At 34.5% G+C, this 24,117-nt stretch overlaps 4 protein-coding genes across 4 annotated transcripts; 2 read left to right on the top strand and 2 right to left on the bottom strand.

Annotated features, from left to right (window-relative positions):
• The first annotated feature begins 4,880 nt into the window (after window positions 1–4,880).
• On the top strand, window positions 4,881–5,354 carry LOC138316538 (microfibril-associated glycoprotein 4-like). The gene has a single exon (XM_069258222.1). The coding sequence runs from the start codon at window positions 4,881–4,883 to the stop codon at window positions 5,352–5,354; it is 474 nt and encodes a 157-aa protein (XP_069114323.1).
• Window positions 5,355–9,798: 4,444 nt separating this feature from the next.
• On the top strand, window positions 9,799–12,629 carry LOC138316930 (ryncolin-1-like). The gene has a single exon (XM_069258571.1). It carries the CDS (start codon window positions 10,397–10,399, stop codon window positions 11,279–11,281), a length of 885 nt encoding a protein of 294 aa, XP_069114672.1. The 5' UTR covers window positions 9,799–10,396; the 3' UTR covers window positions 11,282–12,629.
• A 2,768-nt stretch (window positions 12,630–15,397) lies between these two features.
• Window positions 15,398–16,256, bottom strand: LOC138316929 (ficolin-2-like). The gene has a single exon (XM_069258570.1). It carries the CDS (start codon window positions 16,233–16,235, stop codon window positions 15,696–15,698), a length of 540 nt encoding a protein of 179 aa, XP_069114671.1. The 5' UTR covers window positions 16,236–16,256; the 3' UTR covers window positions 15,398–15,695.
• A 3,851-nt stretch (window positions 16,257–20,107) lies between these two features.
• On the bottom strand, window positions 20,108–21,006 carry LOC138316928 (ryncolin-1-like). The gene has a single exon (XM_069258569.1). The coding sequence runs from the start codon at window positions 20,963–20,965 to the stop codon at window positions 20,273–20,275; it is 693 nt and encodes a 230-aa protein (XP_069114670.1). The 5' UTR covers window positions 20,966–21,006; the 3' UTR covers window positions 20,108–20,272.
• Window positions 21,007–24,117: the final 3,111 nt, after the last annotated feature.

Here is a 24,117-nt window from a genome sequence, read left to right as displayed (position 1 = left end):
ATGATACATGTAGACATCTACAACATGTACAAATTGAACGAAAAGTAGGGGTAGGGCGATGGAGAGATGAAAATATTTCTGTATCTGTAGTTTTATACTAGAGTATTACTCGGCAAAATTGGAATGTCTTGATTTAATTTGCATCTCCCTTAAAACATATGTTTATTAAGTGTCAAATATTCACAGTTTAACGGAGTTGAACAGAAAATGTTTTAATCACTTGATTGTTATGAAATCTCAGTTTATTCAGTACAAGATTGAGACCGTATCGGCATATATCAGTCCGTTTGTATGAGTTATGTAATGTGCTTCTCAAAAGATACATGTAGCTTCATGTTATATTATCCTAGCCCAATTCAAAGATCTGACAAGATTATTTTTTCTAGTTTGTCGAAACTAGGTTCTACACCTACCGTACAAACTTTGATTTTCACCCGGTATCAAGCTTTCGGCAAACCGAACTAAATACAATATCGACAAATACGCAGTTTATCGACTACACTATCCTGATTTTAACGTGAAAAGGTAAGATATCGTTAGACGGATAACATATAGATGGCTATTCTTCATAATCTTAGTCACAAAAGAGTTTTCATGTGCAGTTCCGAATATACTCATTGACCCGAGGAGGTCCGAACGAACGGCGCATTCGACCACTGTTCGGAACGTCCTTAAGTAATAGTTTTATGCATTTTTTATTACGAACCTTTGGAGGAAACGATTTTTAGACATTATGTTAGATCTATTTTACATTTTGTTTTACTGTTTTTGTGTTTCATATATTTTTTTTTTACTTTTGGATTGTATGTCTTAGATGTAATCCACATAAAGCAGTGACAGAAACGGTGATATGGATATTTTATATGTACAATACATTCAATCTTTACAAATCATATACATCTTGGTTCCATTACACCGATTGATTTGCATGAAATTTCATTTTTCGAGTCTCTTTGAAGACTTAATTGTATTAAGGCTTATTTTGGTATAAAGTGTTGAAAACATAGTGTACAATGTTCAAAATGACTATACCGCAATTTCCAAAAACACACACCCGCACTTCATACATATAACACACTGCATCCATGCATATGGCAGACCGCCATTCATCCCATAACTATACATGTTTCACAATGGAAAAACCATATGATATATTCTATAGCAGTTGGTTATCGTTTATGTTTACCATCTCAGTGTGTAAACACCTACGGGGCCTCTGATTGGTCACCACCAATATCTCTTGATTCCGATGGGCTTTCAACTACGGACTACAATTCATACCGCATTTTCTTTTTTAAATATCATTCTATTTATTGTATAACATGTAATTGCTTAATGAAATCATTAAACAACAGCATATTCGCTCTCTATTTCGGCACTATCTTTTATGGCGGAAAGATACCATAACACATTGTGATAAGTCAACGTTATAGGATAAACATGCTTCTCTACGCGTTACTGTTTTTATCATGTTTATCTAACCTCTTGTTAGCTAATTTTCAAATCTTCAAAAGACACTCGCTAAAGCTTTTGAAAATTTTCAAAATTTGAAAATTAACTAACTCGAGTTCGATAAATATGATAAACAACAGCCTCTTGTTGAGGAATCTATATGTTAATTGTAAGAAAAATCACAAAGTACTTGAATGCATATTTCAAACAGTTTATCAGCAATAAATAGTACATAATGAACAGTGAATGCTATTTAACAAGAGGCCCAGAAAACCTCTATCACACACACCGATATGTTTTATTAGTTATATGTGCCTACGTTATTTCTTTTTTCGTTTTTTTCAGTAATGAAAATATAAGCATTTACAACAACAGAACCACGATGGTAACCCGGTAATGTAATGTCACATCAGGTCATCGAGGTCGAAGACGACACTCTGGCGAGAAAGCACGCACAATGAAAATGATTATCATTAAGAACTAGTGAAAGAAATATGTGACACTGTAGTAACCATCTTATATTTCCTTACTTTATACACAGGAAATAAACAATGGATGTGCTCGTTCTAAAAGACACAACACATTTCGAAAAGTGTCATGGTATTTGCGGAATTTTAATTTGATACCCTATAGCTATTAGTTGGCGTTTTGCTGTAATAATTCAGTTTGAGAGGCTACTAGTCTACAATATTTCAAAAATGAAAATGAATCATTTTGAAGTCCTACTTAGATATTCAACCAACTTTAAATTCAAATTTGTTAAAATATAAATCGTCAATAGCCAATGTTATATTCAGGAAATTCCAAGACACCAGGAAACTGTAGTGTCAGTGGTTCGGAAAAAAATAACAATCATATGCCGCATCCGGTGATGTTTTGTAAACTAAATGATGGTATAACAACAATTCTCTTTTGCATTTCTATATATTTTTATTGTTGTTGTTGTTTTAACTGATTGATAAGAGGACAAATAACTGATTACGAATAATAATTTGTTGTTGGGAAACAATATTGCTGCGTCAAGCCAAATATGAAAAAAAATGCTGAAAAATTACCATTTTTGAGCTTAAAATCATATTTTTTCATTTCCTGCGTTCAAATCACTGCATATATTGGATTATTTGGTCCTGACATGTATTTGTTGTTCTATTGTGGTCATTTTGATACCTCATTTGTCTACTTCAGTCGAAAAATGTCAATGTTATGACTATTTTTCATTTTTCAGTGAATTTCGAGATGGTGGCCATTTTGATGACGTCATAACCGGATTTTATACGATGTTAACATTGGTTTTTGTTGTTCAGCAACACAACACAATTTATGCTCTATAGTTCTTTCCCTTATGTTTGTTTGTTTGTTTGTTTGTTTGATTGATTAATTAACGTCCTATTAACAGCTATGGTCATGTAAGGACGGCTTCCCATGTGTGCTGTGTGTTGCGTGTATGTTGTGAGAGGTGCGTGTTTTGGGAGACTGCGGTATATTCATGTATGTCTTCTTGTATAGTGGAACTGTTGCCCTTTTTATAGTGCTATATCACTGAAGTATGCCGCCGAAGACACAAAGCAACACACTCTACCCGGTCACATTATACTGACAACGGGCGAACCAGTCGTCCCACTCCCTGTATGCTGAGCGCTAAGCAGGAGCAGAAACCTTATGTAAATTAAGATGAACACATATTTTGAAGAAGTTACTTCATCACTTCATAATTAATAATATCAATGGAAAAATGTGAAAATAAAAAGAAGACTACAGCTTCTTTCCAATGGAATGTAGACTTACATATCTCATTTAATACCTATTAGATACATTGTACATTAAATGCAAAGTCAACGTCCTATCTGATTTAATTACCTACTTATTGTAGAATAATCAAAATACACCCCTTTAATTCGAATAGTAGGGGACAGATGAATAGTTCGAGGAGTACAAGGTTGTCGGCTTATCCGAGGTTGGTCACGATGGATCATCGATAGTCAAAATTATAAAATAAGCGTTTGAAAATGCTGACGAGAAAGTAACTCAAATGTCATCCACATCAGAGTAAGTGATCGTCATCTAGGATATATTATCACAAATCATTAACCATCATAGTTACGGACAAATAACGATACCTATTGCTAACTTGTAAAAGCGTCAGGTTACATGTGTTCACGAGGAATGTTACGATTGGTAGGTTTCTATTCACATGCCACATTTACCCATCCGAAATCTAGAATGTTAACCACATTTCAATATTTACGTCAGGTGAGTTTAACAGCTACCCCGAGATCAAGCCTCTAAGAACGGGCAAACGACAGTCTGGCCTAGCTCGGTAAAAACCATAATCAGATAACTATATTATACCGAATACGTAGGATTCAACTTTTTTCAATGGCGGGAATTTTAAATCGGTAAACGTAAATATAAGTATTAATTACCAATTTTGTTGTTTGCATTGACTGAATAATCTCGTGCAAATGATACATGAACAAATTTGAAGTTCACTTCATTTGTGCAAGATTAACTTTCTTCATCAGCCAATGCCATCAACGAAATTCACAATCTATCCTTAAATATCCTTTATGCTGAATTGCTTGTTATTGTAAATTCTTATGTAATACACATTGATGGAGAACAGAAACTTTTTCTAGCTAGTGTTATTCCAGAGATGTCATTTCAGGTTTCACTTTGAAGGATATGTTCTCAACGAAATCACTTTCTTTTACAAGTAGCTTATTTAGACCAATGATTAAAGCAGTTATTTCAAAATTTGAAAAAAATACTTATCTCGTGTATTTCAATTGAAATCTACTCGAGAGTTCTTTGGCACTAGTCAATTTTACTCGAGATATGCATTATTAAAAGAGACCGTTTGGTGTGCAGTATATAGCGCACTATAGTCGACATTTAATCAAAATCTCCTTCTCTGATTATAAAGACTTGAAATCTAATTTGGATGTTTCTTCATTTTTATTTGGGAAAACACGCCATTGATTAAAATACAGATCCTTATATTCACTATGCAGAGGATCGAGAACACTATTCAAGATGACAAATGGCCACATTGGCACTAGAAACTGGGGACGAAAAAGTAAAAGGCTGTCTTACTTTGATATGTAGTCATCAAGTGAACAAGAAAGCTTTGCATATGTCTGGGGCGAAAAAGACGTATTGATTTTGTAAGGTGTAGAAACATTTGATATTAAGGTCATCTAGTGACCCCTTATGGTTTTGGATGATCCTCTATCTTGGTTATAAGGAAGGATCTCTGTTTTAATCAGATTGGAAAACACGTATACATGACTTACCTCCAAATGAATATCGTTTATATTTTCCTCTATATAGCAGTCGTGACTACTCAGACGAGTTGTACATTGTATAGTAGCAATACAAACGACAGCTTCACTTTGTCGCCGACTGAGATTCCAAAATTGGCCGAGAGGATGTCTTGCGCCTTGCGATGTCACCAGGCTAGTTGTGCAGCCTTTGTTGTAGATGGTAACGATCGTATGTGTAAATTCGTACTGGCATCCAGTAACCCATACAGTAATTTGTACAAGTCCGGCTATATCAGATTATGCCATTCCTTACCGACGGGGACTCCTTCGGGCGTGTATGCTATAACACCAAATAACATGTTTATTACGTATACTGATGTGTACTGTGATATGGATACTTTAGGCAGTGGATGGACGGTTATACAACAAAGGTTTAATGACAGTCAGGACTTTGATAAAAACTGGGAAGATTACAAACAAGGATTCGGATCTCCCTATGGTGAATACTGGATTGGAAATGAGAATATGTATTTGCTGACTTCATCGGATTCATATGAACTTCGCATAGAGATGGAGGATGATTCAGGGGTATCTAAATATGCCGCACATTCTACTTTCTCTATCGCATCTAAAAATTGAAAATTACATACTGACAATATTTGGAAATACAGGAAACTTACATTTCGATGCAATGCAATTACAAACCTCCATGCACTTCAGCACCGATGATAACGATAATGACGGCAGTGTGGTTAACTGTGCGGTGATACACCATGGAGGATGGTTGTATAGCAACTGTCACTTAGGGAATCTAAATGGACGATACGATCCAATAGCATTCGATGACCATCGACTATGGGTTGGTTTAACTTCAATTCCCCAAAGTACAATTCATTGAGGTACTCAAAAATGATGATTCGACCAGTTTGATATCAGAGATTGGTTTTGACGACATGAGACAGCTTAATGAAATCTTTTCTATTGTTTGTCATATAACATTCATAGGTTGATCATCCATTCGTATTTTCCATTCATCATAAGTGAATTGTAATATAAACGATTGAGGTGAAGAAAATAACAAACAATTGGGAAACAGATTGATTGTCTTATGTAATTCAGTTACATTAACATTTAAAAGGGGACTTTTAAACTTAGATTGTCTTATATATCCAGCATTACCAAGACTTTAAAATGACTTTAACCTTTCGGCAATGAAGGTATACGATTAGTTTGCATTTCACATGATACTCAAAATCAGAAATCCTTTGAAAGCCTTAAACTTGTGTCCGTCGGACATTGACTATGTAAATTACAAAATGTCTCGCACATTTGTTTTGTGTGTTTGGTAGTAAAACGTTTTTCTAGATAAAATGCACGTGTATATAATGTAGCAATGACACAATAAAAAGGCTTCCACCGAGTAACTCTCTTTTTCCCTACATTTACTAATGAATATCTACAACTATTTTCAGAAGTATGACAGAGTATAATTTTATAATATGTGTTCAGCAACCTTTTAGCATGAATTAATGGCGTAGTGTAGAGCATTATATAACATGTAAATCATTATTTGAAAATTTCTGAAAACTTCTTGACTCGACTTTGGACAAAAACGCACAAACAGGTGCAAGTCAAGTGATGTCTTTCACATAACCTTGAAGTAAAGCGTTAAAACATCTACATCACTTAAAAAATCAAAAGCAATATTGGCATTGACCAAGCAGGTACAATATGTATGCTTATCCATACACGCGCCGGTTTCCCGTAATAACCGATAATAACACAACTAATAATGCACCCTTACCCTAAACTGTCCCTTTCAAATCTGAATATTAGAAATGTAAACGTTTGTCAAGATTAATTTCAGTGAAAGAAATTTTGAAGTATGGAAATAATTTTTTCGCATTTTGTCTATGTTTCGCTGTAGCAAGTCTTCAATTGAAAAAGACCCATTCCTCTTTTTAATATATCAATCATTCTTGTTTCTTTTTCAATTGATATGTACTAAATTCAAGTGTGATCATATACCTTGTTATATTTCAATTGATCTATTTTATTTTATTTTTCAATTTTTTGATGGAACTAAATTTGGTAGAAAAAGGAAAAACATTAAGTATAATTTGAATATATTATCTAGACAAACGTTGAATATTTTTTTTTCATTTAAATGATTTAAATGATAAAAGCATTAGTGACTGAATTGTGGATCAATGCCTATCAAAAATGAACAGATTACTGTCGATATCTCTGGCTCCGATCAAAGCAACCCATTCATAATGAACGACCTTACCGACTTCCTTGCCAGTTTCAATGAGCAGAACTGACGTCATTTGACAGTGTATTTGTGTTCTGGACCCATTTGTTACTGTACCCTAAGTATATGGTATTGATTTTGTTTTTTTTGAAATTCACTAATTTGATACACAATAATATTGTGTACGTATTGAAAATGCAAATCCTAAGTTAGTACTAAACACGGTCTTAAAGTATCATGTTTTATTACAAAAATCTAAAGCCGAATATCGTGGCTTGTTGAAGCTATTATTCAGATACCGATTAATTTAGAATTGATATTAAAACGCATGAATTATACTCAGACCTTTCCCAGGACAGACATGATTTGTGTAATAGTCCGCCAACGCACCCTTGTTTTGATTCTTCAAATAATTCATTTCCTTGATACTTTAAAGACGAAACGTCGGTCATGTCCAATTTAAGAGTTTGTTGGCCTTCGACCAAAGCTGTGTTATTACGTAATTTGCACGTTAGAATGTTTGGTTGTTAAACCAGTATCTTTATCATTTCAATAATTTTAAAGTAGAACCCAGTGGATAAACGATGTGACTAAAGTAAACATTAAAAATAGTTGAATCATGACATGTACGTAGCATTTTTTGACAAGACAAACAATATACATGTATGTGTAAAATCAATATAATTAGATCCGATCATAATACCAGCTACAAGTATACACAGTTAAGATAACATTTGTAATCGTTTATTGAAATTGCCATATGAAGATATTGTTTATTTGTGTTTTGAGTGTATATATATATAATATTTTTCATACAGTTATTACGAGTTCATAAGTTTCCTGAAAACAAATTTTGCGTTTTGAATTGTAGTTAATTAGTTATTTCAATCCGACTTGTTGTCGGTAGATATTTCACAAATAATCAGCTTCACAAGACTTTTACTATTATCACTGTGAGTTTTATATGTTATAACATTTGACTCGGCTGGTGTGTTCGTCGAAATGACCATGGATAGTATGCTGCAGGGGATTAGAGAATGAAAATACTAGATCGATTCCGTCTGGATAATTTAGCCAAAGAAACATCCTGCACTATGTATATGATACATCTTCAACACTTTTTTTGTATTGCAATTAAGTAGATCAATAAAAAAAATGTGGCTAAGCATTTAAATAAATGTGCGTTAAACATCTGCCAATCCGACAATTACCATATTCCCGTCTGAATACAATATACATTTTACAAAATAATGATTTAGTGTGAGGGCTACATATCAGATTTCATAAGTGCATTGAGTAAAGATTTTTGTAATATATACATGTTTGTTTCACATCTATATATCTCAACAGATTAACATTATATCTGCGAGAATTTGATTATACATTTAAACTGCATATATATTTTGAAAACTGCCAGTCAAGGTCCCAGGATTAAATAGGCTTGAAATCTTTACATAACCTCTTTGGAATAACTTAGAGATCTAGAGACGTGAGAGCACGTGGGACGAGAGTTACCAAGCTCGTTCAGATCAATGATCATGACCTCCATTCAAGGTCACAGGGGTCAAATAGGTTAAAATCTTTTTACCAACTTCTTGTGAATAACTAAATATATATAAGCGGCCTAGAGACCTGATATTGGGTATGTAGATTGTTGGGATGAATGGCTATCCAGTACTTTTACGTACTTTTGAGACCAAAGTCTCATAAAATAGTTTGGAACTTTCTGAAACACAAATATTTGAAGGAGATCTGTGCCTTACCTAGAATGGCGGTTTCACGAGGACCTTTCATAATGTAACAGAGCGAGAGTAGTGCGCCGCCAGCCGCGCACGAACCCGCGACTCCGGACTTACTGGTCCGCCGCTCTACCGACTGAGCTATAGGGAAATTTCCTCTAACGAGAAGATACAAGCCGACCGTATCACTATGCACAATTAAAATCTGCTACAACAAGATAAAAGCTACCATCCAAAATTTTAAATATATCCAATTCAAGAGATGACATTAGACCACCCCATAATTCATTAAATATGGTATTTGAATGCAAATGAATGGTTGTTGTATCTGGTATGGAAGAAAGTTTATTGCAACTGTGTGAATCCCGTAAGGGATTCTCATAAAGATTGCAAACAAAATTTATTTCACAATGCGATATTGATATCTTTAAACGTACGATCCGATTTGTTTTCCGAGGGATGAGTTTTCCGAATCAATACGTAACGTCGGCGTCAAAATAGCGTCGGGTTTTCGCGACATTTTCGGATTTTTTTCTTCGTAGAGGTATGAAGAAAAACAATCGGCCAATCTCAAAATCGGTATTAGTGTGAAAACAAAGAAATATATTTAGTAACTTGTGAAAATATTTCTTATGTGGTACAAATTAGGTTTATTTACAGTGGTAACATAAATAGGTTTATGTCAGGCTGTTTGATTTTTATTTTCTTACACTATAAGTTTGGCCCTGCGCCCATTGAAGTGTTTACTAACAGAATCTTTCACCAATTCGCCCACCTTTTCCAATAATTTCCCACACCTTATTCAAAACTACAATGTATGATATCCGTGTATTGGATGTGAGTGGGCAGATATTGTAGTGTATAAGGACAGCATCAGTAAATCTTTGCTGTCCTGTCACCAAAGACTATATTTTCCAAAGCCTCTTTTGTACGTTGTTTTTTCAATTTTTTGTTGATGTTTGTGCCTAATTTTTACCCCTTCTTTGCTATTAAGTTCATTTCTTTGTTCTCCAATCTTATTTCATTGATGTTTATCAATATCAAGAAACACACATGAATAATTAAAAAGCCTTTAATAAATTACATTAATAACAACTATTGTCTCAATTATTATTCCTTTGAGTACAACAAACATAGTATCGGTCACTTTGCTCTATATTACGAATACGAGATGACATAAAGTGTCCTTTATGTTACTAGCGTAATTGTATGGCACTATTATTTCTTCTTGGTATAATACATATTGATTTCAATATGATAATGCTATTCCAGAGCTAACGGTTCAGTTCAGAGTTTTCAAGGATAATGTTTCTAACAAAATCAATTTACTTTGTATATACCTTATCTAAGGGTCAAATTTTAAGAAAAATGGTTTAATGCATTTCTACTGCTATTCGAGCGTTGCTTTAGGACTAGTTAATTTTGAAACATTTATTTTCTTAAATCTGACCAGTATTTGATTTAAAACCAATGCGTGCAAATAAGGAAAATGTGCGATGTAATTGTGAGTAGTCTATAGCACAATATTGATCAAAACATCGACGAAAAGAAAACTCTTCTCTGATAGGTCCATAAGTGTTTGGTTTCTAAGTACGAGAAGGATTTATCCAAAGCTTTGGCAGTTCCGCAGAACAGGGGAATGGTATGTTGAACTGGAGACACGTAAGGTGACGTACTTCAAAATAGATATGGCTATAATTTTTCTCTGTTTTGCAGTCGCTATTTCTCAAGTAAGTTGTACATTTTATAATGTTAAAACAAACAAGAGCTTCACTTTGTCGCCGTCTGAGATTCCAACTGTGGCCGAGAGAATGACGTGTGCCTTGAGATGTCACCAGGCTAGTTGTGCAGCCTTTATTGTAGATGGTAACGATCTTATGTGTAAATTCGCACAGTCAACCAGTAACCCATACGGTGACCTGTATATTTCAGAAGACGTCAAGATGTGTCATCTTTTACCTACAGGAACCACTTCAGGTGTCTACACTATAACACCCAGTGACCTGGTCACTACTGAGGTGTACTGTGATATGGATACTGTTGGTGGTGGATGGACGGTCATACAGCATAGGTTTGACGGCAGTCAGGACTTCTATCAGAATTGGGAGGCATACAAACACGGATTCGGCTCTCCCTATGGTGAATACTGGATCGGAAATGAGAACCTGTTTTTGCTGACTTCCTCGGATTCATACGAACTTCGCATAGAGATGGAGGATGATTCAGGGTTATCTAAATATGCCGCGTATTCGACTTTCTCTATCGCATCTGAAATTAAAAAATTCAAACTGACAGTATCTGGATATACAGGAGATGTACTTTCCGATTCGATGAACGTACATAACTTGGACCATTTCAGCACCGCTGATAGTGATAATGACGACACTGTTGGTAGTAACTGTGCGCTGGTACACAAAGGAGGATGGTGGTATAATAACTGTCACTTGGTAAATGTGAATGGACGATACGATCCAACAGCAATTAATGACCCAACGGCTATGTGTTGGTTTAACTTCAAATCCTCACAGTACAATGCATTGAAGTACTCAAAAATGATGATTCGACCAGTTTGAGTTTGATATCAGAGAGTATTTGTAATCGAAATAGACAGCTTAATTTTTTTTTCCATATAACATTCAGTGGTTGATCATCTATTCATATTGTTCATTCTCAGCAGTGGATTGTAATATAAATGATAGAGGTTAAGACAGCAATAGACAAACAGAATGATTGTCCTAGGTAATCCAGTTACATTAAGATTGAAAAAGAACTTTTAAACTTTCGCCAATGAAGGTATAAGATTAGTCGACATAGATATATCTTAACAAATAAGTTTGATATGTTCCGATAAATAATATCTTTTGTTTTTCTAATAATGATGTAAGCGACATGAGTGTGAAACAGTGCCTTTCTAAAATGAACAGATTTTGTATTTGACTCCGACGAATGCAAGCTATTCACAATAAACCTTAAGGACTCCCTTGCTATTATCATTCATCAGAACTGACACCATTCGGCAGGCTATTTTTATTTTGTACCAATTTGTCTCTGTGTCCTAGATATAAGAAATTTTATTTTTCATGATTTAATGACTTTTATAGACAATAATATTTGATATGTAATGAAAATGCCAAACAAAACATAATATTACTAAACATAATCTGCACATGTCGGTCAAGCATGTCTCTCTAAACTCACCATGTTTTATTACAAATATTTAAAGCTGAAATATCGTGGCGGGTTGAAACTATTATTCACGAACAGCGGTTAGTTCAGTATTTAATTAAAACGCATGGCCTATGCTAAAATCTTTACCAGATGAGCCTCTTAGAAAAATTCATTGTATATACAATTATTTACTTCTATCCTGAATGTAGATATTGTTTTTTAAACAGCTATTACTCATTACAATCATTTACTTGAATAAAATTTCTGCATTTTCAATTGTTGTTGATTAGTTATTCTGATCCGACCTAAGTGTTATCGGTAGATATTTCACGAAAAGTCCTCATCCTAAAAAACTATATGTTGCTGATTCTGATATTGGAGCATACTCACCTCAACATGTAACACTTACTTTTATGCATCCTCCATCTTGTCACATAAACAACAAAAATAGTTTTGTGTGAAATGGCCACCGGATGGTGACATTTAATATTACATAAAATATATAGACAAACAAATAAAAAGTCATACTGACTAAGGCATAGCATTATACATATCAAACAAAGGAGACACTTTGTAAAATAAAGAAAAGCATGAGTGGGGTTTACCAAAACATTGCCAAACATAAAATTTAAAACAAAAAAACATAACTAAATAACTAACTGGAGTAAAATAAAAGATCATGGCTGGAAATATAAATTTATAAAAATTTTCAAAACATAAATTGTGTTGCACAAACGATAAATTTAGGGTGGAAGAGGGTGGGTAATTGCTAAAATTCAAAATTGGAGCTCGCACTTTCTCATCGTAATGGCGCCTTGAAAATTTTTTTCTACCCTATCAGTATATATATATAAAAAGGGAAGTAATCCTCAATAAATTTGGGTACTAGATCAAAGGGAGAAAACTCCTATAAAATATATGTGCAAGTATCGGTATGCATAAATTAAGCTAAGTACTTAGCTGCCTTTTGTGCCCGTTAGGTCGCCATGAATATTTATATTTCTGACGGATGAACTTCATATCAACTGTATGTCCAATATAGCAACAGTTTTTGTTATTACTTGTACTTCCATTAAGATCATAAAATTCAAAACAATGCGTGTATTTCCCGCTTGCGCTAGTATTGCCGTCACCAAGTTCAATAAACGGAACAGCCAAAGCATCAGTTTCTGAGTATATTTCCACCCAAAAACGGTTTAAAACAAGAGAATAAAAGAAAACTATGCGATGATATTTTCAATACATGCTATTTTATCAACACGATAATACTGTTGCAATTTAATGTCCGCATAACTTAAAACCCACTTTTTTAATTACATGTATTTGACCGTTATGTATAGGCGTAAGTACACATCGTATACATTGTTAGTGACGCGTAGGAAACGTTAAATATCCATACGCTTGACCAGATGGGAGTTCATAGCATGATATTTCCCATCTGGTTTAACATAGATTAAACGGGGAACTGAAATTAGAATGGATATGTGTAAACTATGTATGGTCCGTATGTACAGATATCGGCTAACGTGATACTCTCCATATATGGGTTGATCTGTTGAACTCTTAAGTTTATTTGTAAGTGTATACTCTAAATATCAGATGTTCTCTAAACAACTAAGATTTTCAGTAAAGGGTAGACTAATGAGGTACATGCTGTTCAATCTGATTTGGTTTTAGGTTGTAAAAGTGATTTTCAAATTAAAGGAGTTTTATAAAAACTTTTTAAAGGAGTGGGTCGGTGTGGTTTGTCCATAGTGTTAAATACGGTATCTGTCACTCAGCTTACGGAGCATGCTTCTTTGGCTCAGTCGGTAGCTTTTCATACCGGAGACCCGTGTTCAATTCCTGGTCGGGACTCTCGACAGGAATCATATATGTATTTTCCCTATTCTTCTACAAACTCAACAGTTTCATTGATAATTAGTCTTTATGCTATAGCAATTCATTTCAGTAATCAAGATTTGTGAAGAAATTGTATATTTTACAGATTTATTTACAAAGTGGCTACTACAAATTCTCAGCAGACACTCCCTCATACATATCTGTTTTGATTTTTCAAGTTATCAATACTTCTATTGTTATGACCCAGAATAACAGAAATGAGAAACCAGCAGCTAAATTCAAAACACAATTTAATTATATATACAATATTATACAGAGATGGTTTACAATATCTAAAGTAATTGGTGGTGGTACAAGAGTACTACGATGATTTAAAGTGTTACTTATCTGTAGGCGAATGTCCTGGTATAATACTTGATCCTTCCAGGTTTCAAATTTACAATAATCGCAAATCCACAAGGAATATGAATATCCACAGATGATTTGTAAAGTTCCAGGCAGTATGAATAAATCCACACAAAGTGTTGTAATAATCCACAGATAAAGTCTCAATAGCTCTCCCAATAGAATCTAATATGGCACTGTACAATTCTTGATACAGGTCTCATTACAGTTCTGATTAGCCTTGGACAGCTCGAGTATATATAGCTAAACCCTAGTTCAAGAATATTGGAGAACCTTCTACTTCTAGAAATATCTAACTAAAAACAGTAAACAAATAAACACACAGAACTTTCTGGAAATATATCATTCCAGATCTCTACTTATAATCAACATGTTTACAAACATATTTATTTATACATGATAATATTCTAGAAAGTTCTATAACCTAGATTAATGATATGACCTTTATAGGATGTGTTGATAATAAAGCTATAGGAGTTATCTCCCTTATCTCATTACTACATGTATTTAGTGCCATACATAACATTATCCTAAGTCAAACGAAAAACAAAACAAGACACCTGGAAACAACATTGCATTTATTCATAGTTTGTCCAAGTATTGATACCCGATGCCATTCCTTTCTATATTTTCGAAATATGAAATGTTGGATAAATTTATGTAATATGAAAATAGATGGTGCCAAGAAGTTTACGTTGGAAATTGTTGTTAGACGTGTATCATGATTATACTAAATTGTTCTATTTCATGTTATAAAGTATTCTAAAATGTAATACTTAAAGTTCATTCCATACATTTTGTATATTCAGTTTGTCTATGCAACCGATGTCATTCCTTATAGATATTTTTTTTCATTCAGAAACATTAATGTTAGATAAATGTTTTACCAGTTTTGATTTTTCAAGTTATCACTTTGACAAGGTTGTCTTTCTTGCCATAACCATTGTAGCATATCAGGATATTTGAAATACTCTCACAATGTGTAATGATATTAAACTTTCAATGAAGTGCAAACTCCTGTTCGCTTGCGCCTGGATGTACCTTTGTGTGGCGCAATCGCCATATTTTGTGAAGTCTGCTATTCGAGATAATGCAGGACATCTTAGATAAGCGAAATTACAATTAGGTCTAATTAGATTTTAATTAAATTTTGATAATTGCAGTCTTCTTTAGTTAGTATATAACTTATAAGTTTAATTAACTATGGAATAAATATCTAAAGAATGGAATCTGAAAGGATATGTAAATAAAATAATTAACTTACCCTTCAATTACAAATTATATCCACGTGCATAATGTATATGATTAACAAACCAATACTGCATACCACAGTCTTCAAAAGCATATAAGAAAGCGCAACAAATAATACATTATATACAGAACAACCGTCTTTATAAATGACCATAATTCAATTTGACATTAATCATAATCAGTCAACCATGTTAAGATATCAATAATTGGATGTTAGAGGCTAAATTCATAGATAGCTTAAATAAATTACCAAAAAATAAATATAAGGTAAACACTTTTTGCTACATGACGTGTTTGTGCTTCAGCACGCACACTCTATTTTCAACAGCGAATCATCATTTTTGATATTCGGAGAGTAGCAAAGCCCTGGCCATTCTGCTCAAACTCGTACCACGACATGGCTCGACTGTCGGCAGTCAATGAAGGTCTGTACGGGGCATTAAGGTTTGCCTGATGGCAGTGAGTGTACCACCACGCAGCTTCATTGTTCAGTGCACAGTTCGCTCCAGACTCGTCGTTGTCTTGATCCACTGTGCTGAATGGTTTATTATTATGAATTGCAAGTGCATTGTACGTAGATCCTACGTACCCCGAAACAGTTAGCTCGTAATTGTTACTTTCAGAGGACAAAGCAAACGTTGAGTATGATGCAAATCGAGTTACACCTGTAGCATCTTCCATCTCTATACGGAGTTCGTATGAATCCGAAGAGGTCAACCAATACAGATTTTCATTTCCGATCCAGTATTCACCGTATGGAGAGCCGAACCCTTGTTTGTATCCTTCCCACAGTTGAAAGAAGTCCTGGCTGCCATCAAATCTATTCTGTATAACCGTCCACCCACCACCCAAAGTATCCATATCACAGTACACCTCAGTAGTGACCAGGTCACTGGGTGTTATAGTGTAGACACCTGAAGGAGTTCCTGTTGGTAAAAGATGACACTTTCCGATGTTTCCTGATATGTACAGGACTCCTGCCGGGTTACAGCTCCGTTGAAGGTAATTGCACATAAAATTATTGGCATCTCGTTCAACCACAAAGGCCTCACATCTGTCTATCTGACACCTCAAGGCACAAACCATCCTCTCTGTAACCGTGGGGATATCAGGTGACGCAAAATTATTATCAGAGTAAACTTTATACGTTACAACATTTGACCCAACCGCTGTGTTCACCAAAAGGATCATGTAAACTACGCTGTAGGGAATGAGAGGATGGAAATACATTTTAGTCATCGATTTCGTCTGGACAATCTACCCCAAAAGATATCCGATATTATATATATGATACATATGAAATATTGATCTTGTATCACAGTAACGTAGATCAATAGAAAGGTGTGGCTTAGTAAGTATGCCATCATCTGCCAATCCTCAAACGTTTTAAATAAAAAGAAAATTATAATATCCCTGTGTGAACTCACTATACTGTACATTTTACCGATAAAAGTTTAGGGGGTCTTATCAGAATTCACATGTGCGTTTATTTCATATTTTTGTCGATTTCACAAATTTCTCGATGAGTTTCCATTCTTTATATCTTAGCGGATAGGATTATACATGTATATTGCATGCATATTTTATGAGAGTAGTTTAAAATAAAGCCTGGCGTGTGCTGTTCAACTAGAAAAGAATACAGATTTACACTCTTTGTCCTGAAAATTACATTTATTATGTAGTTCGCAAAAATAATGCCGGGTTTGTGGCATTCTGATCGATAACTGAAAGTGGTGACCACTGTAAACGTGCTCCTATTTGACGACTGCTTTGGCAGTATAAGACGTTCGTTGATAATAAAATATTATATATAAGAAATAAAATGCCTGAAAACAAACTCATTCCATGGTTAGTTTGTAAAATTTGTGATTTTTTTATTTAAACATATTTTATTGCAAAATGTGCAATGGGATTGGGCACAAGTTATACAACTTATATAAAGCCCGTTCCCAAAAATAATAAAACATTCAAATTACAGACAAGATGGCATTTACAAGAGAATATATACATAATATATAAAGTTGTAATTGAGACAGAGAGAGAAGGAGAGAGTGAGGGAAGAACGAGAAAGAGAGAGGTGGGGGACCCGGAGGGAGAGAGCTATTTCATAACCAGTATGCTCCTCAAGGTGTTAGTTTAACTCGTAATATACTATTATTTTAAAATCTAAAATCTACCCCTCCGATAAAGACGACAGAAGTTCTAAACCACTTTTCTTAACTTTCGACTTCTCAATGTTCATATCATCCTGTCTTCGGTTTGTCTTTCTCCTGGTCACTCTAGGCTTTCTTTGAATATTCTTTTCTCTTTTGTCGTCAGTATCGGAGGGTTATACAAATATAATTTAAGTGTAAATACAAAACCAGTAAGATGTTGGGAGTAAAGCAGATATGGAAATATTTGATAATAATAGAAGGACGAAGTTAAAAAATTTGTGATTATTACACTTTGAGTAGAGCCAAATATTTATATTTTGTTTTACTCTAAATTGAAAAGTTTTAACTTTTTCATTATATATTAGGAGGATAAACAACATGAATATACCGCAGACTTCAAAAAACAGACAAGACATTCACACACCTCAACACATTGTACACATGGGAGGCCGTCATCAAATGACAATGGCGGTTAATAGGACATTAAAGTTATATGTGGCAAAACTGGGAAAACATTTTGGCCAGCGTTCGAAATTAACGCCTGTCCGTCTGCCCTGACCAGCAATTTTTTACGGGCAGACATTTTTTTCCGTGTAGCTGGTCCTTTGACCAGCAAATTTTTGGTTCAGATAGAGGATATACATGTAAAGTTGATTGTGATTTTGATTACTCCAAAAACCTTATTCTGTCAGTATTTAACACTCGATGTTTTCACTGCAATTTAAATGATGACATCGGACATGTACATGTGTGATGTCTAAGCGAGTGTTTTTAGCTTTTGTCTTATTTAGGATGCATACTACAGGGATATTTGTACTTGAAAGTAGTTTACTGCAGTACCCACTTACTTTAGTATTTTTTCTGAAACTTAAAGAATTGCATTTAGCCCCATGGATACCCGACTTTTTATCAGAAAACATTCTACTTTCCTAGGCCATAACACGTAGAGCACTTTTTGTTTGTTTGATGGGCGCCTACCATCCAACACGCCATTGTTCTAATGTTATTAGTACGTGTAGTCACAGAAGGGAGTACGTAATGCTTGAAATTACTACAATACCAAGAGTGTGTTCGTCATTTAAATTGTGGACACATACTAAGTGTTCAATGGATTGCACTAGACGATACCATCTAAAAGTCTGTACAAACAGTGTTTTAACGCTGAATGATACGCGTTGTCAATGAGTTTAAAAAAAGACAGGAAAATATATCGGATATATGCCTTATTTCAGAGTTTAAATAAACAATGTTGTATCTCTACCGGAAACTTTGGACGAACCATTTTGGTTTCCATTTGTCCCAAAGTTGCAAAAGGTGCTTGAACATTCTAAAATAGTAAGTTAAACACATTATGGAAGCGCTTTACGTTTTGTAATATTTAAAATAAGACACTTCTTGACAGTGTATTGGATGTGCAAATAAGCAGTACAGCATAAATGACAATACAACGTTCTGTGATCAATAATCAAGTATGTCGAGTATAAGGCATGTGCATCCAACGACACAATTTAAATGGACTGATTTAGGGATAGAAAGGGATAATAGACAAAAAGGCCAAAAAGAATGATAAATATGAACGTGTCAAAAGGTTCCAATAGTGCTCTCGATCACATACGAATGAACGACTTTTCACAATCGTAAACAGACACTCCTCCTCAGACATGTTGATTTTGTATCGGTTCCAATAGCAATATAATACATAGATCTTGCATATAATGATCTTCCATGATGATTCAATCTGTGCTTTTCGCAACTTATTAAAAAAATCAGAACACAAGGCAGCTGGATATCACCCCATGCTACCCTACAAGACACAACCCAAAGACTAACAAACTTCAGGTGACTTCACCAGTCAGCAATGTTGTTTTCAAATTTTACCCAAAATACAAATGTTGTAACTAAAGATTCTGTATTGTCCTCAAATAATAAATGAACTTCTTCTAGGGCCTGTGAGACACCTATATGTACATATTCAATCCATCAAAGTTCCATTTTATACTCTCCCTGAAATAGCGAAAACAAGCTTTCCCGGTCAAAATTATGATCGTCGACTACTGTAAGCAATGATAATTTGAGATTAGTTCTGATATGTAACAGGCCTACAAGAAACGAAAGTTAACCTACCTATGAAATCCCCCTATAGTACCTTTTGAAAAAATGCGTGAACAACTTTGAGTAAAAATCCAAAATATGCGTCCGCAAAATGCAAAATTCCAAAATTAAGTCGGACAACATGGAACCAATTAATTCATTTTAGAACATTTAACAGCTCTTACAAAAATTGTTACGACGAAACATGGACCACGGGATTAAAAGTGGACTACTGACGAAAGGCGATTTGACGTATCCACTAAGTATGCGTGTTCCTCAAAGTATGATATCACACTGTGAAAGGTATTTACGGAAGGAGAGAACTCAATCAGATATGCTAATGACCAAGCGTCAAAATTGGTATTGGGTTAAAAAGTACCTTCAGCTTTGGTTAAATAGCAACAACAATTTAATCAGTACGTTATTTTTATTAAGTTTTAGAATGATAATAAGTCTTAAACATGTTCTATTTTATGTTTACGTCTGGTATTATCAGTACGAACGTCAATTATTGAGCATCAGCTAAAACACGCATCACATCAGTTTCATAACTGCTTCATCGTTTTGTAAACGTTGTATGGTATCAAGAATAAAGTTCTCTGCATGCCAAGTCTTTCGCGAACTGAATATATGTACATTAATTCATCATAGTTATCGAGGACGAATCATCATTTTTGATGTTCGGAGGGTGGCAAATCCTTGACCACTTTCGAATCCGTACCATGTCATGGCTTTGCTGTTATCGGCAGCGTACGGGTTGTACGGTCCGTTAAGGTTAGACCTATGGCAGTGGTTATACCACCATGCACCTTGGTAGATAACTGCACAGTTGTCGTCAGCCTCATTGTTGTCACGGTCAAAGGTACTAAATTGCTTAGTGTTATGTAGGACGAGTGAGTCGTCAGCAGATCCAGAGTAGCCAAAAACTTCAAGTTTGTAGTTTGCACTTTCAGAAGACACGCTAAACGCTGAATATTTCGCAAATTTCGACACACCAGCAGCATTTCCCATTTCTATGCGAAGCTCATATGAACCCGAGGATGTCAGCAGGTACAGGTCTTCATTCCCGATCCAGTATTCACCATAGGGAGAGCCGAATCCTTGTTTGTATGCCTCCCAATTCTGATAGAAGTCCTGACTACCGTCAAACCTATTCTGTATGATCGTCCATCCACCACCAACAGTATCCATATCACAGTACACATCAGTAGTTATCAGGTCACTGGGTGTTATAGTGTAGACACCCGAAGTGGTTCCTTTTGGTAAGAAATGACACATCCTGATATCTCCGGAAAGGTACCTTTCTCCCGGCGGGTTTCTGTTCCGTTGAAAGTAACTGCACATGAAATTACTGACATCTGACTCGACCACAAATGCTTCACAGTTGTCAGCTAGGCACCTGAGGGCACACGTCATCCTCTCTGTCACACTGGAGGTATCAGACGATGACAGAATGTTGCTATTATAGGTTATAACACTAGACTGCGTTGATAGCATGTTGAAAACGATCATTGTTATTACAATGTAACAGGTGACAGCTTGTATCTCCATTTTCTGTGCTTTCTGTACGGTCTACTACTAAAACCAGAATTTGTAAGCATCACACTTTAACTAAATCAATCAATGATAACAGGCGTGGCTGTTTCATATTTGTGTAGACAATGAATGGTTCAACATAATAAATATATCTTCAGAATCAATTCGAGATACGTTTCATTAGTCTGTTTAATTTTGCAAAGACGTGTCTCGATACATGCAAGTCAATTTTTATGAAGTTTAGACAATTTAGAAAACCTTTTTTATTACATTATTTTTTTTTTTCTGTGTATGACCTCCCTTGTATGTGGTATGTAACGTGTATATAATGTGCGGGTTTGTGTCTAGGGAAATTGCAGTATAACCGCGTTGTGTCTTCTTGTATGATGTAGTGTCAAAATCACAAATACGTGCACAAGAAGTCGTAAGGGTTATAAAACTATTTTATATGTGGATATGAAGACAGGGAAATTCTACCCGAGAATCACAAAATGTAGTAAAACCCGAGGCTTGCCGAGGGTAGATTATCCTTATCCTTCATATCCACATATGAAAAGTAGTTTCTTTCATAGCCCCATACTATCTTGAAATAATTTCGAAACATCCGCGACTACAGGTCAATTCTACATACATGGAAATTGTGTGATATTTTCAATGCAAATCCCGTTTGCATCTTTCATAGTAGAACCAGCCTAGTTTCTGAAAAAAGCTTACATGCTAGCAGCCCCGTTTCCACAAAAATATGGGCCGATCGGAATCTGTAAATTCATCATGCTATTTAATTATATTTTCTTATGCATTTTGCATGAGCGAGCCATTCATTGCAATACCATTGGCTGACGGAAATAAAAAGCTATGTTCTTTTCGGGACACCTGGTCGTAACCCACACACCCGAAGAGAAAATGGCATGATGAATTTGTAGAATCGAGGCAGCTATCGTCTTTGTATAGGTGTTTAGGGTGATTATCTCTCTTTCCAAAAATAGTTTCCGTTTTTATGAAAACGTGCCAGAAATGTGATTTTTTTTTAGCCGCTAATGTTACATGTAGGTGAGATAGAAGTTTTGAGTCGGTGAGCTTTCCATCCCTTACATCTGTACATATATAGTACTATGTAGAGTATGATTTTACCAATTTTTGATCAAGACCTCTAAAACGTATAAAAATGGTCTTAGGGCACTCTGGTGGGTCCATCATTATATAAACTCTGACATGCCTAGAATATAATTTACATTATGATTATTTTACTTAAAGAATTGTATTTTTAACATTTTAACTGTGAATAGTGTGTTTGTAAAACTACACAGAATTTAATTTGTCGCCTAATTGTGCAACAGAAGAGGGTCCAGGATGAAACTAAATACACTTATAGAGCAATCTTACAAGTCGACGACTCTTACCACGGTTGAAAAACAATATCATATAATAATGTTTGTAGCTATAGCTAGTGTACTGTATACATAGTGGAATTCCATGACAGTTAATCATTTAAATCAGTGTTATGTTTCAGCTCTACATATGTACCCGGCGCTTATCTTATTTGAATGGCAAGAGCTTGGGACAAGGAATTAATATTTTGTTCATTTAACTGCGTACGTGTGTCTCACATGGTGCTCTTTTCTAACCCTTGTTTTTCTACAAAAATACTCCATTACATTTCTATGTAAAATCTTTTCGTTATGCAGTCACTATTAATGTACTTTTTCTGTGTATATTTACATGTACAATATGCTTACTATTTTAAGATGTTAGAAAAATACAACAAAATTTGATAGCACCCTCACAGCTAATATGTACGTTAATCATTTGACATTGTATTTTCAGGGTTTTTTCCTAACACATTCATACTATATGTAAATTTTTTTTACAACATGATAATGAAGATTTTGAATACAATTTGTAATGAATAAAGAGCGTCGTTAAATTGTTAGAAAAATATTTTTTGTATATTGAGATAACACAACTTCGCTAGCCAAGGGTATTAAGTCCAATTCTCTTCCTACTATCATTGAGATATGCCAAGGAAAGTAGAAAGAGAATCGAACTAATACCCTTGGCTAGCGAAGTTGGAGATAACAGGACTTTGATGAGTTTGTCAGGTTTTACCCTAATGTCCAAAATGGCATGCATTTGCTTCTATAGCCCACCATCATATATGATGTATGATGCATAAAAATGAAAATAAACAAAATCATATGCTCGTCCTTCATTGTATTTTAAGAACGATTTTAAATTCTTTTCAGTGATTTTTCAACAGTGAAAAAAGTGATAATCGTGAACAAAATACAAACAGAAACATAAACAGTATACATACAAAGTGTATATAATTATTATATATACAAATATACATGCAAAACTGTGTTTAGATTCTAGTTACATATTGTTCTAATTTTAGATCTTTTCATCTTTTGAACAAAAAAGTAGAGGTCTACTGCTGCTATCAGAAACATATACTTTGCTGCACAAATCCCCACCTTGGACCATATTCTCCTTTGAATTGAAAATATTGTCAAAAACATTTTTCATTTAATTTTATACGCCGCGCTCATTTCCAGTTATTTTTGCATAGTGTTGAGTTTATTATTATTTTTTATATATGCGTTATAAAGATGATTGAAAGAATCATATATAATGTCGACATTATGCGCCGGTTTAAGTAAGACAAAATATTATATAAATTGCTTTCTGGTTTACCATTACGCGGAAGATTTGATTACCCTGACGAATATTGGTCCTTCAAGGGTACAGTAACGTGCCAAAAGTCTTCGTAATTTTTATTTTTCCCTATATGTTCTATGTATTTTTACAATTTTTCTTTGATTTTTCCTGATATCGTCTATTGGCGGATTTTAATCAATTTTGGCATAGGCCTACTTGTAGAGAATTATCTACACGACTGTACATCGTAGTGTGCTACCTAAATCTTTATTTCAGGAAGTGTGTCAAAGTGATCTCCCTTG

The sequence above is a fragment of the Argopecten irradians genome, chromosome 2 (assembly GCF_041381155.1).
Source record: "Argopecten irradians isolate NY chromosome 2, Ai_NY, whole genome shotgun sequence".
NCBI classification, from domain to species: domain Eukaryota; kingdom Metazoa; phylum Mollusca; class Bivalvia; order Pectinida; family Pectinidae; genus Argopecten; species Argopecten irradians.
The sequence above is the reverse complement of the archived record's forward strand: the minus strand, read 5'-3'. Positions and strand labels throughout refer to the sequence as shown.

Excerpts from the sequence above, each read along its gene's own strand:
- LOC138316538 (XM_069258222.1), top strand. The coding sequence starts at position 4,881 with ATGTCTTGCGCCTTGCGATGTCACCAGGCTAGTTGTGCAGCCTTTGTT.
- LOC138316930 (XM_069258571.1), top strand. The coding sequence starts at position 10,397 with ATGGCTATAATTTTTCTCTGTTTTGCAGTCGCTATTTCTCAAGTAAGT.
- LOC138316929 (XM_069258570.1), bottom strand. The coding sequence starts at position 16,235 with ATGGATACTTTGGGTGGTGGGTGGACGGTTATACAGAATAGATTTGAT.
- LOC138316928 (XM_069258569.1), bottom strand. The coding sequence starts at position 20,965 with ATGTGCAGTTACTTTCAACGGAACAGAAACCCGCCGGGAGAAAGGTAC.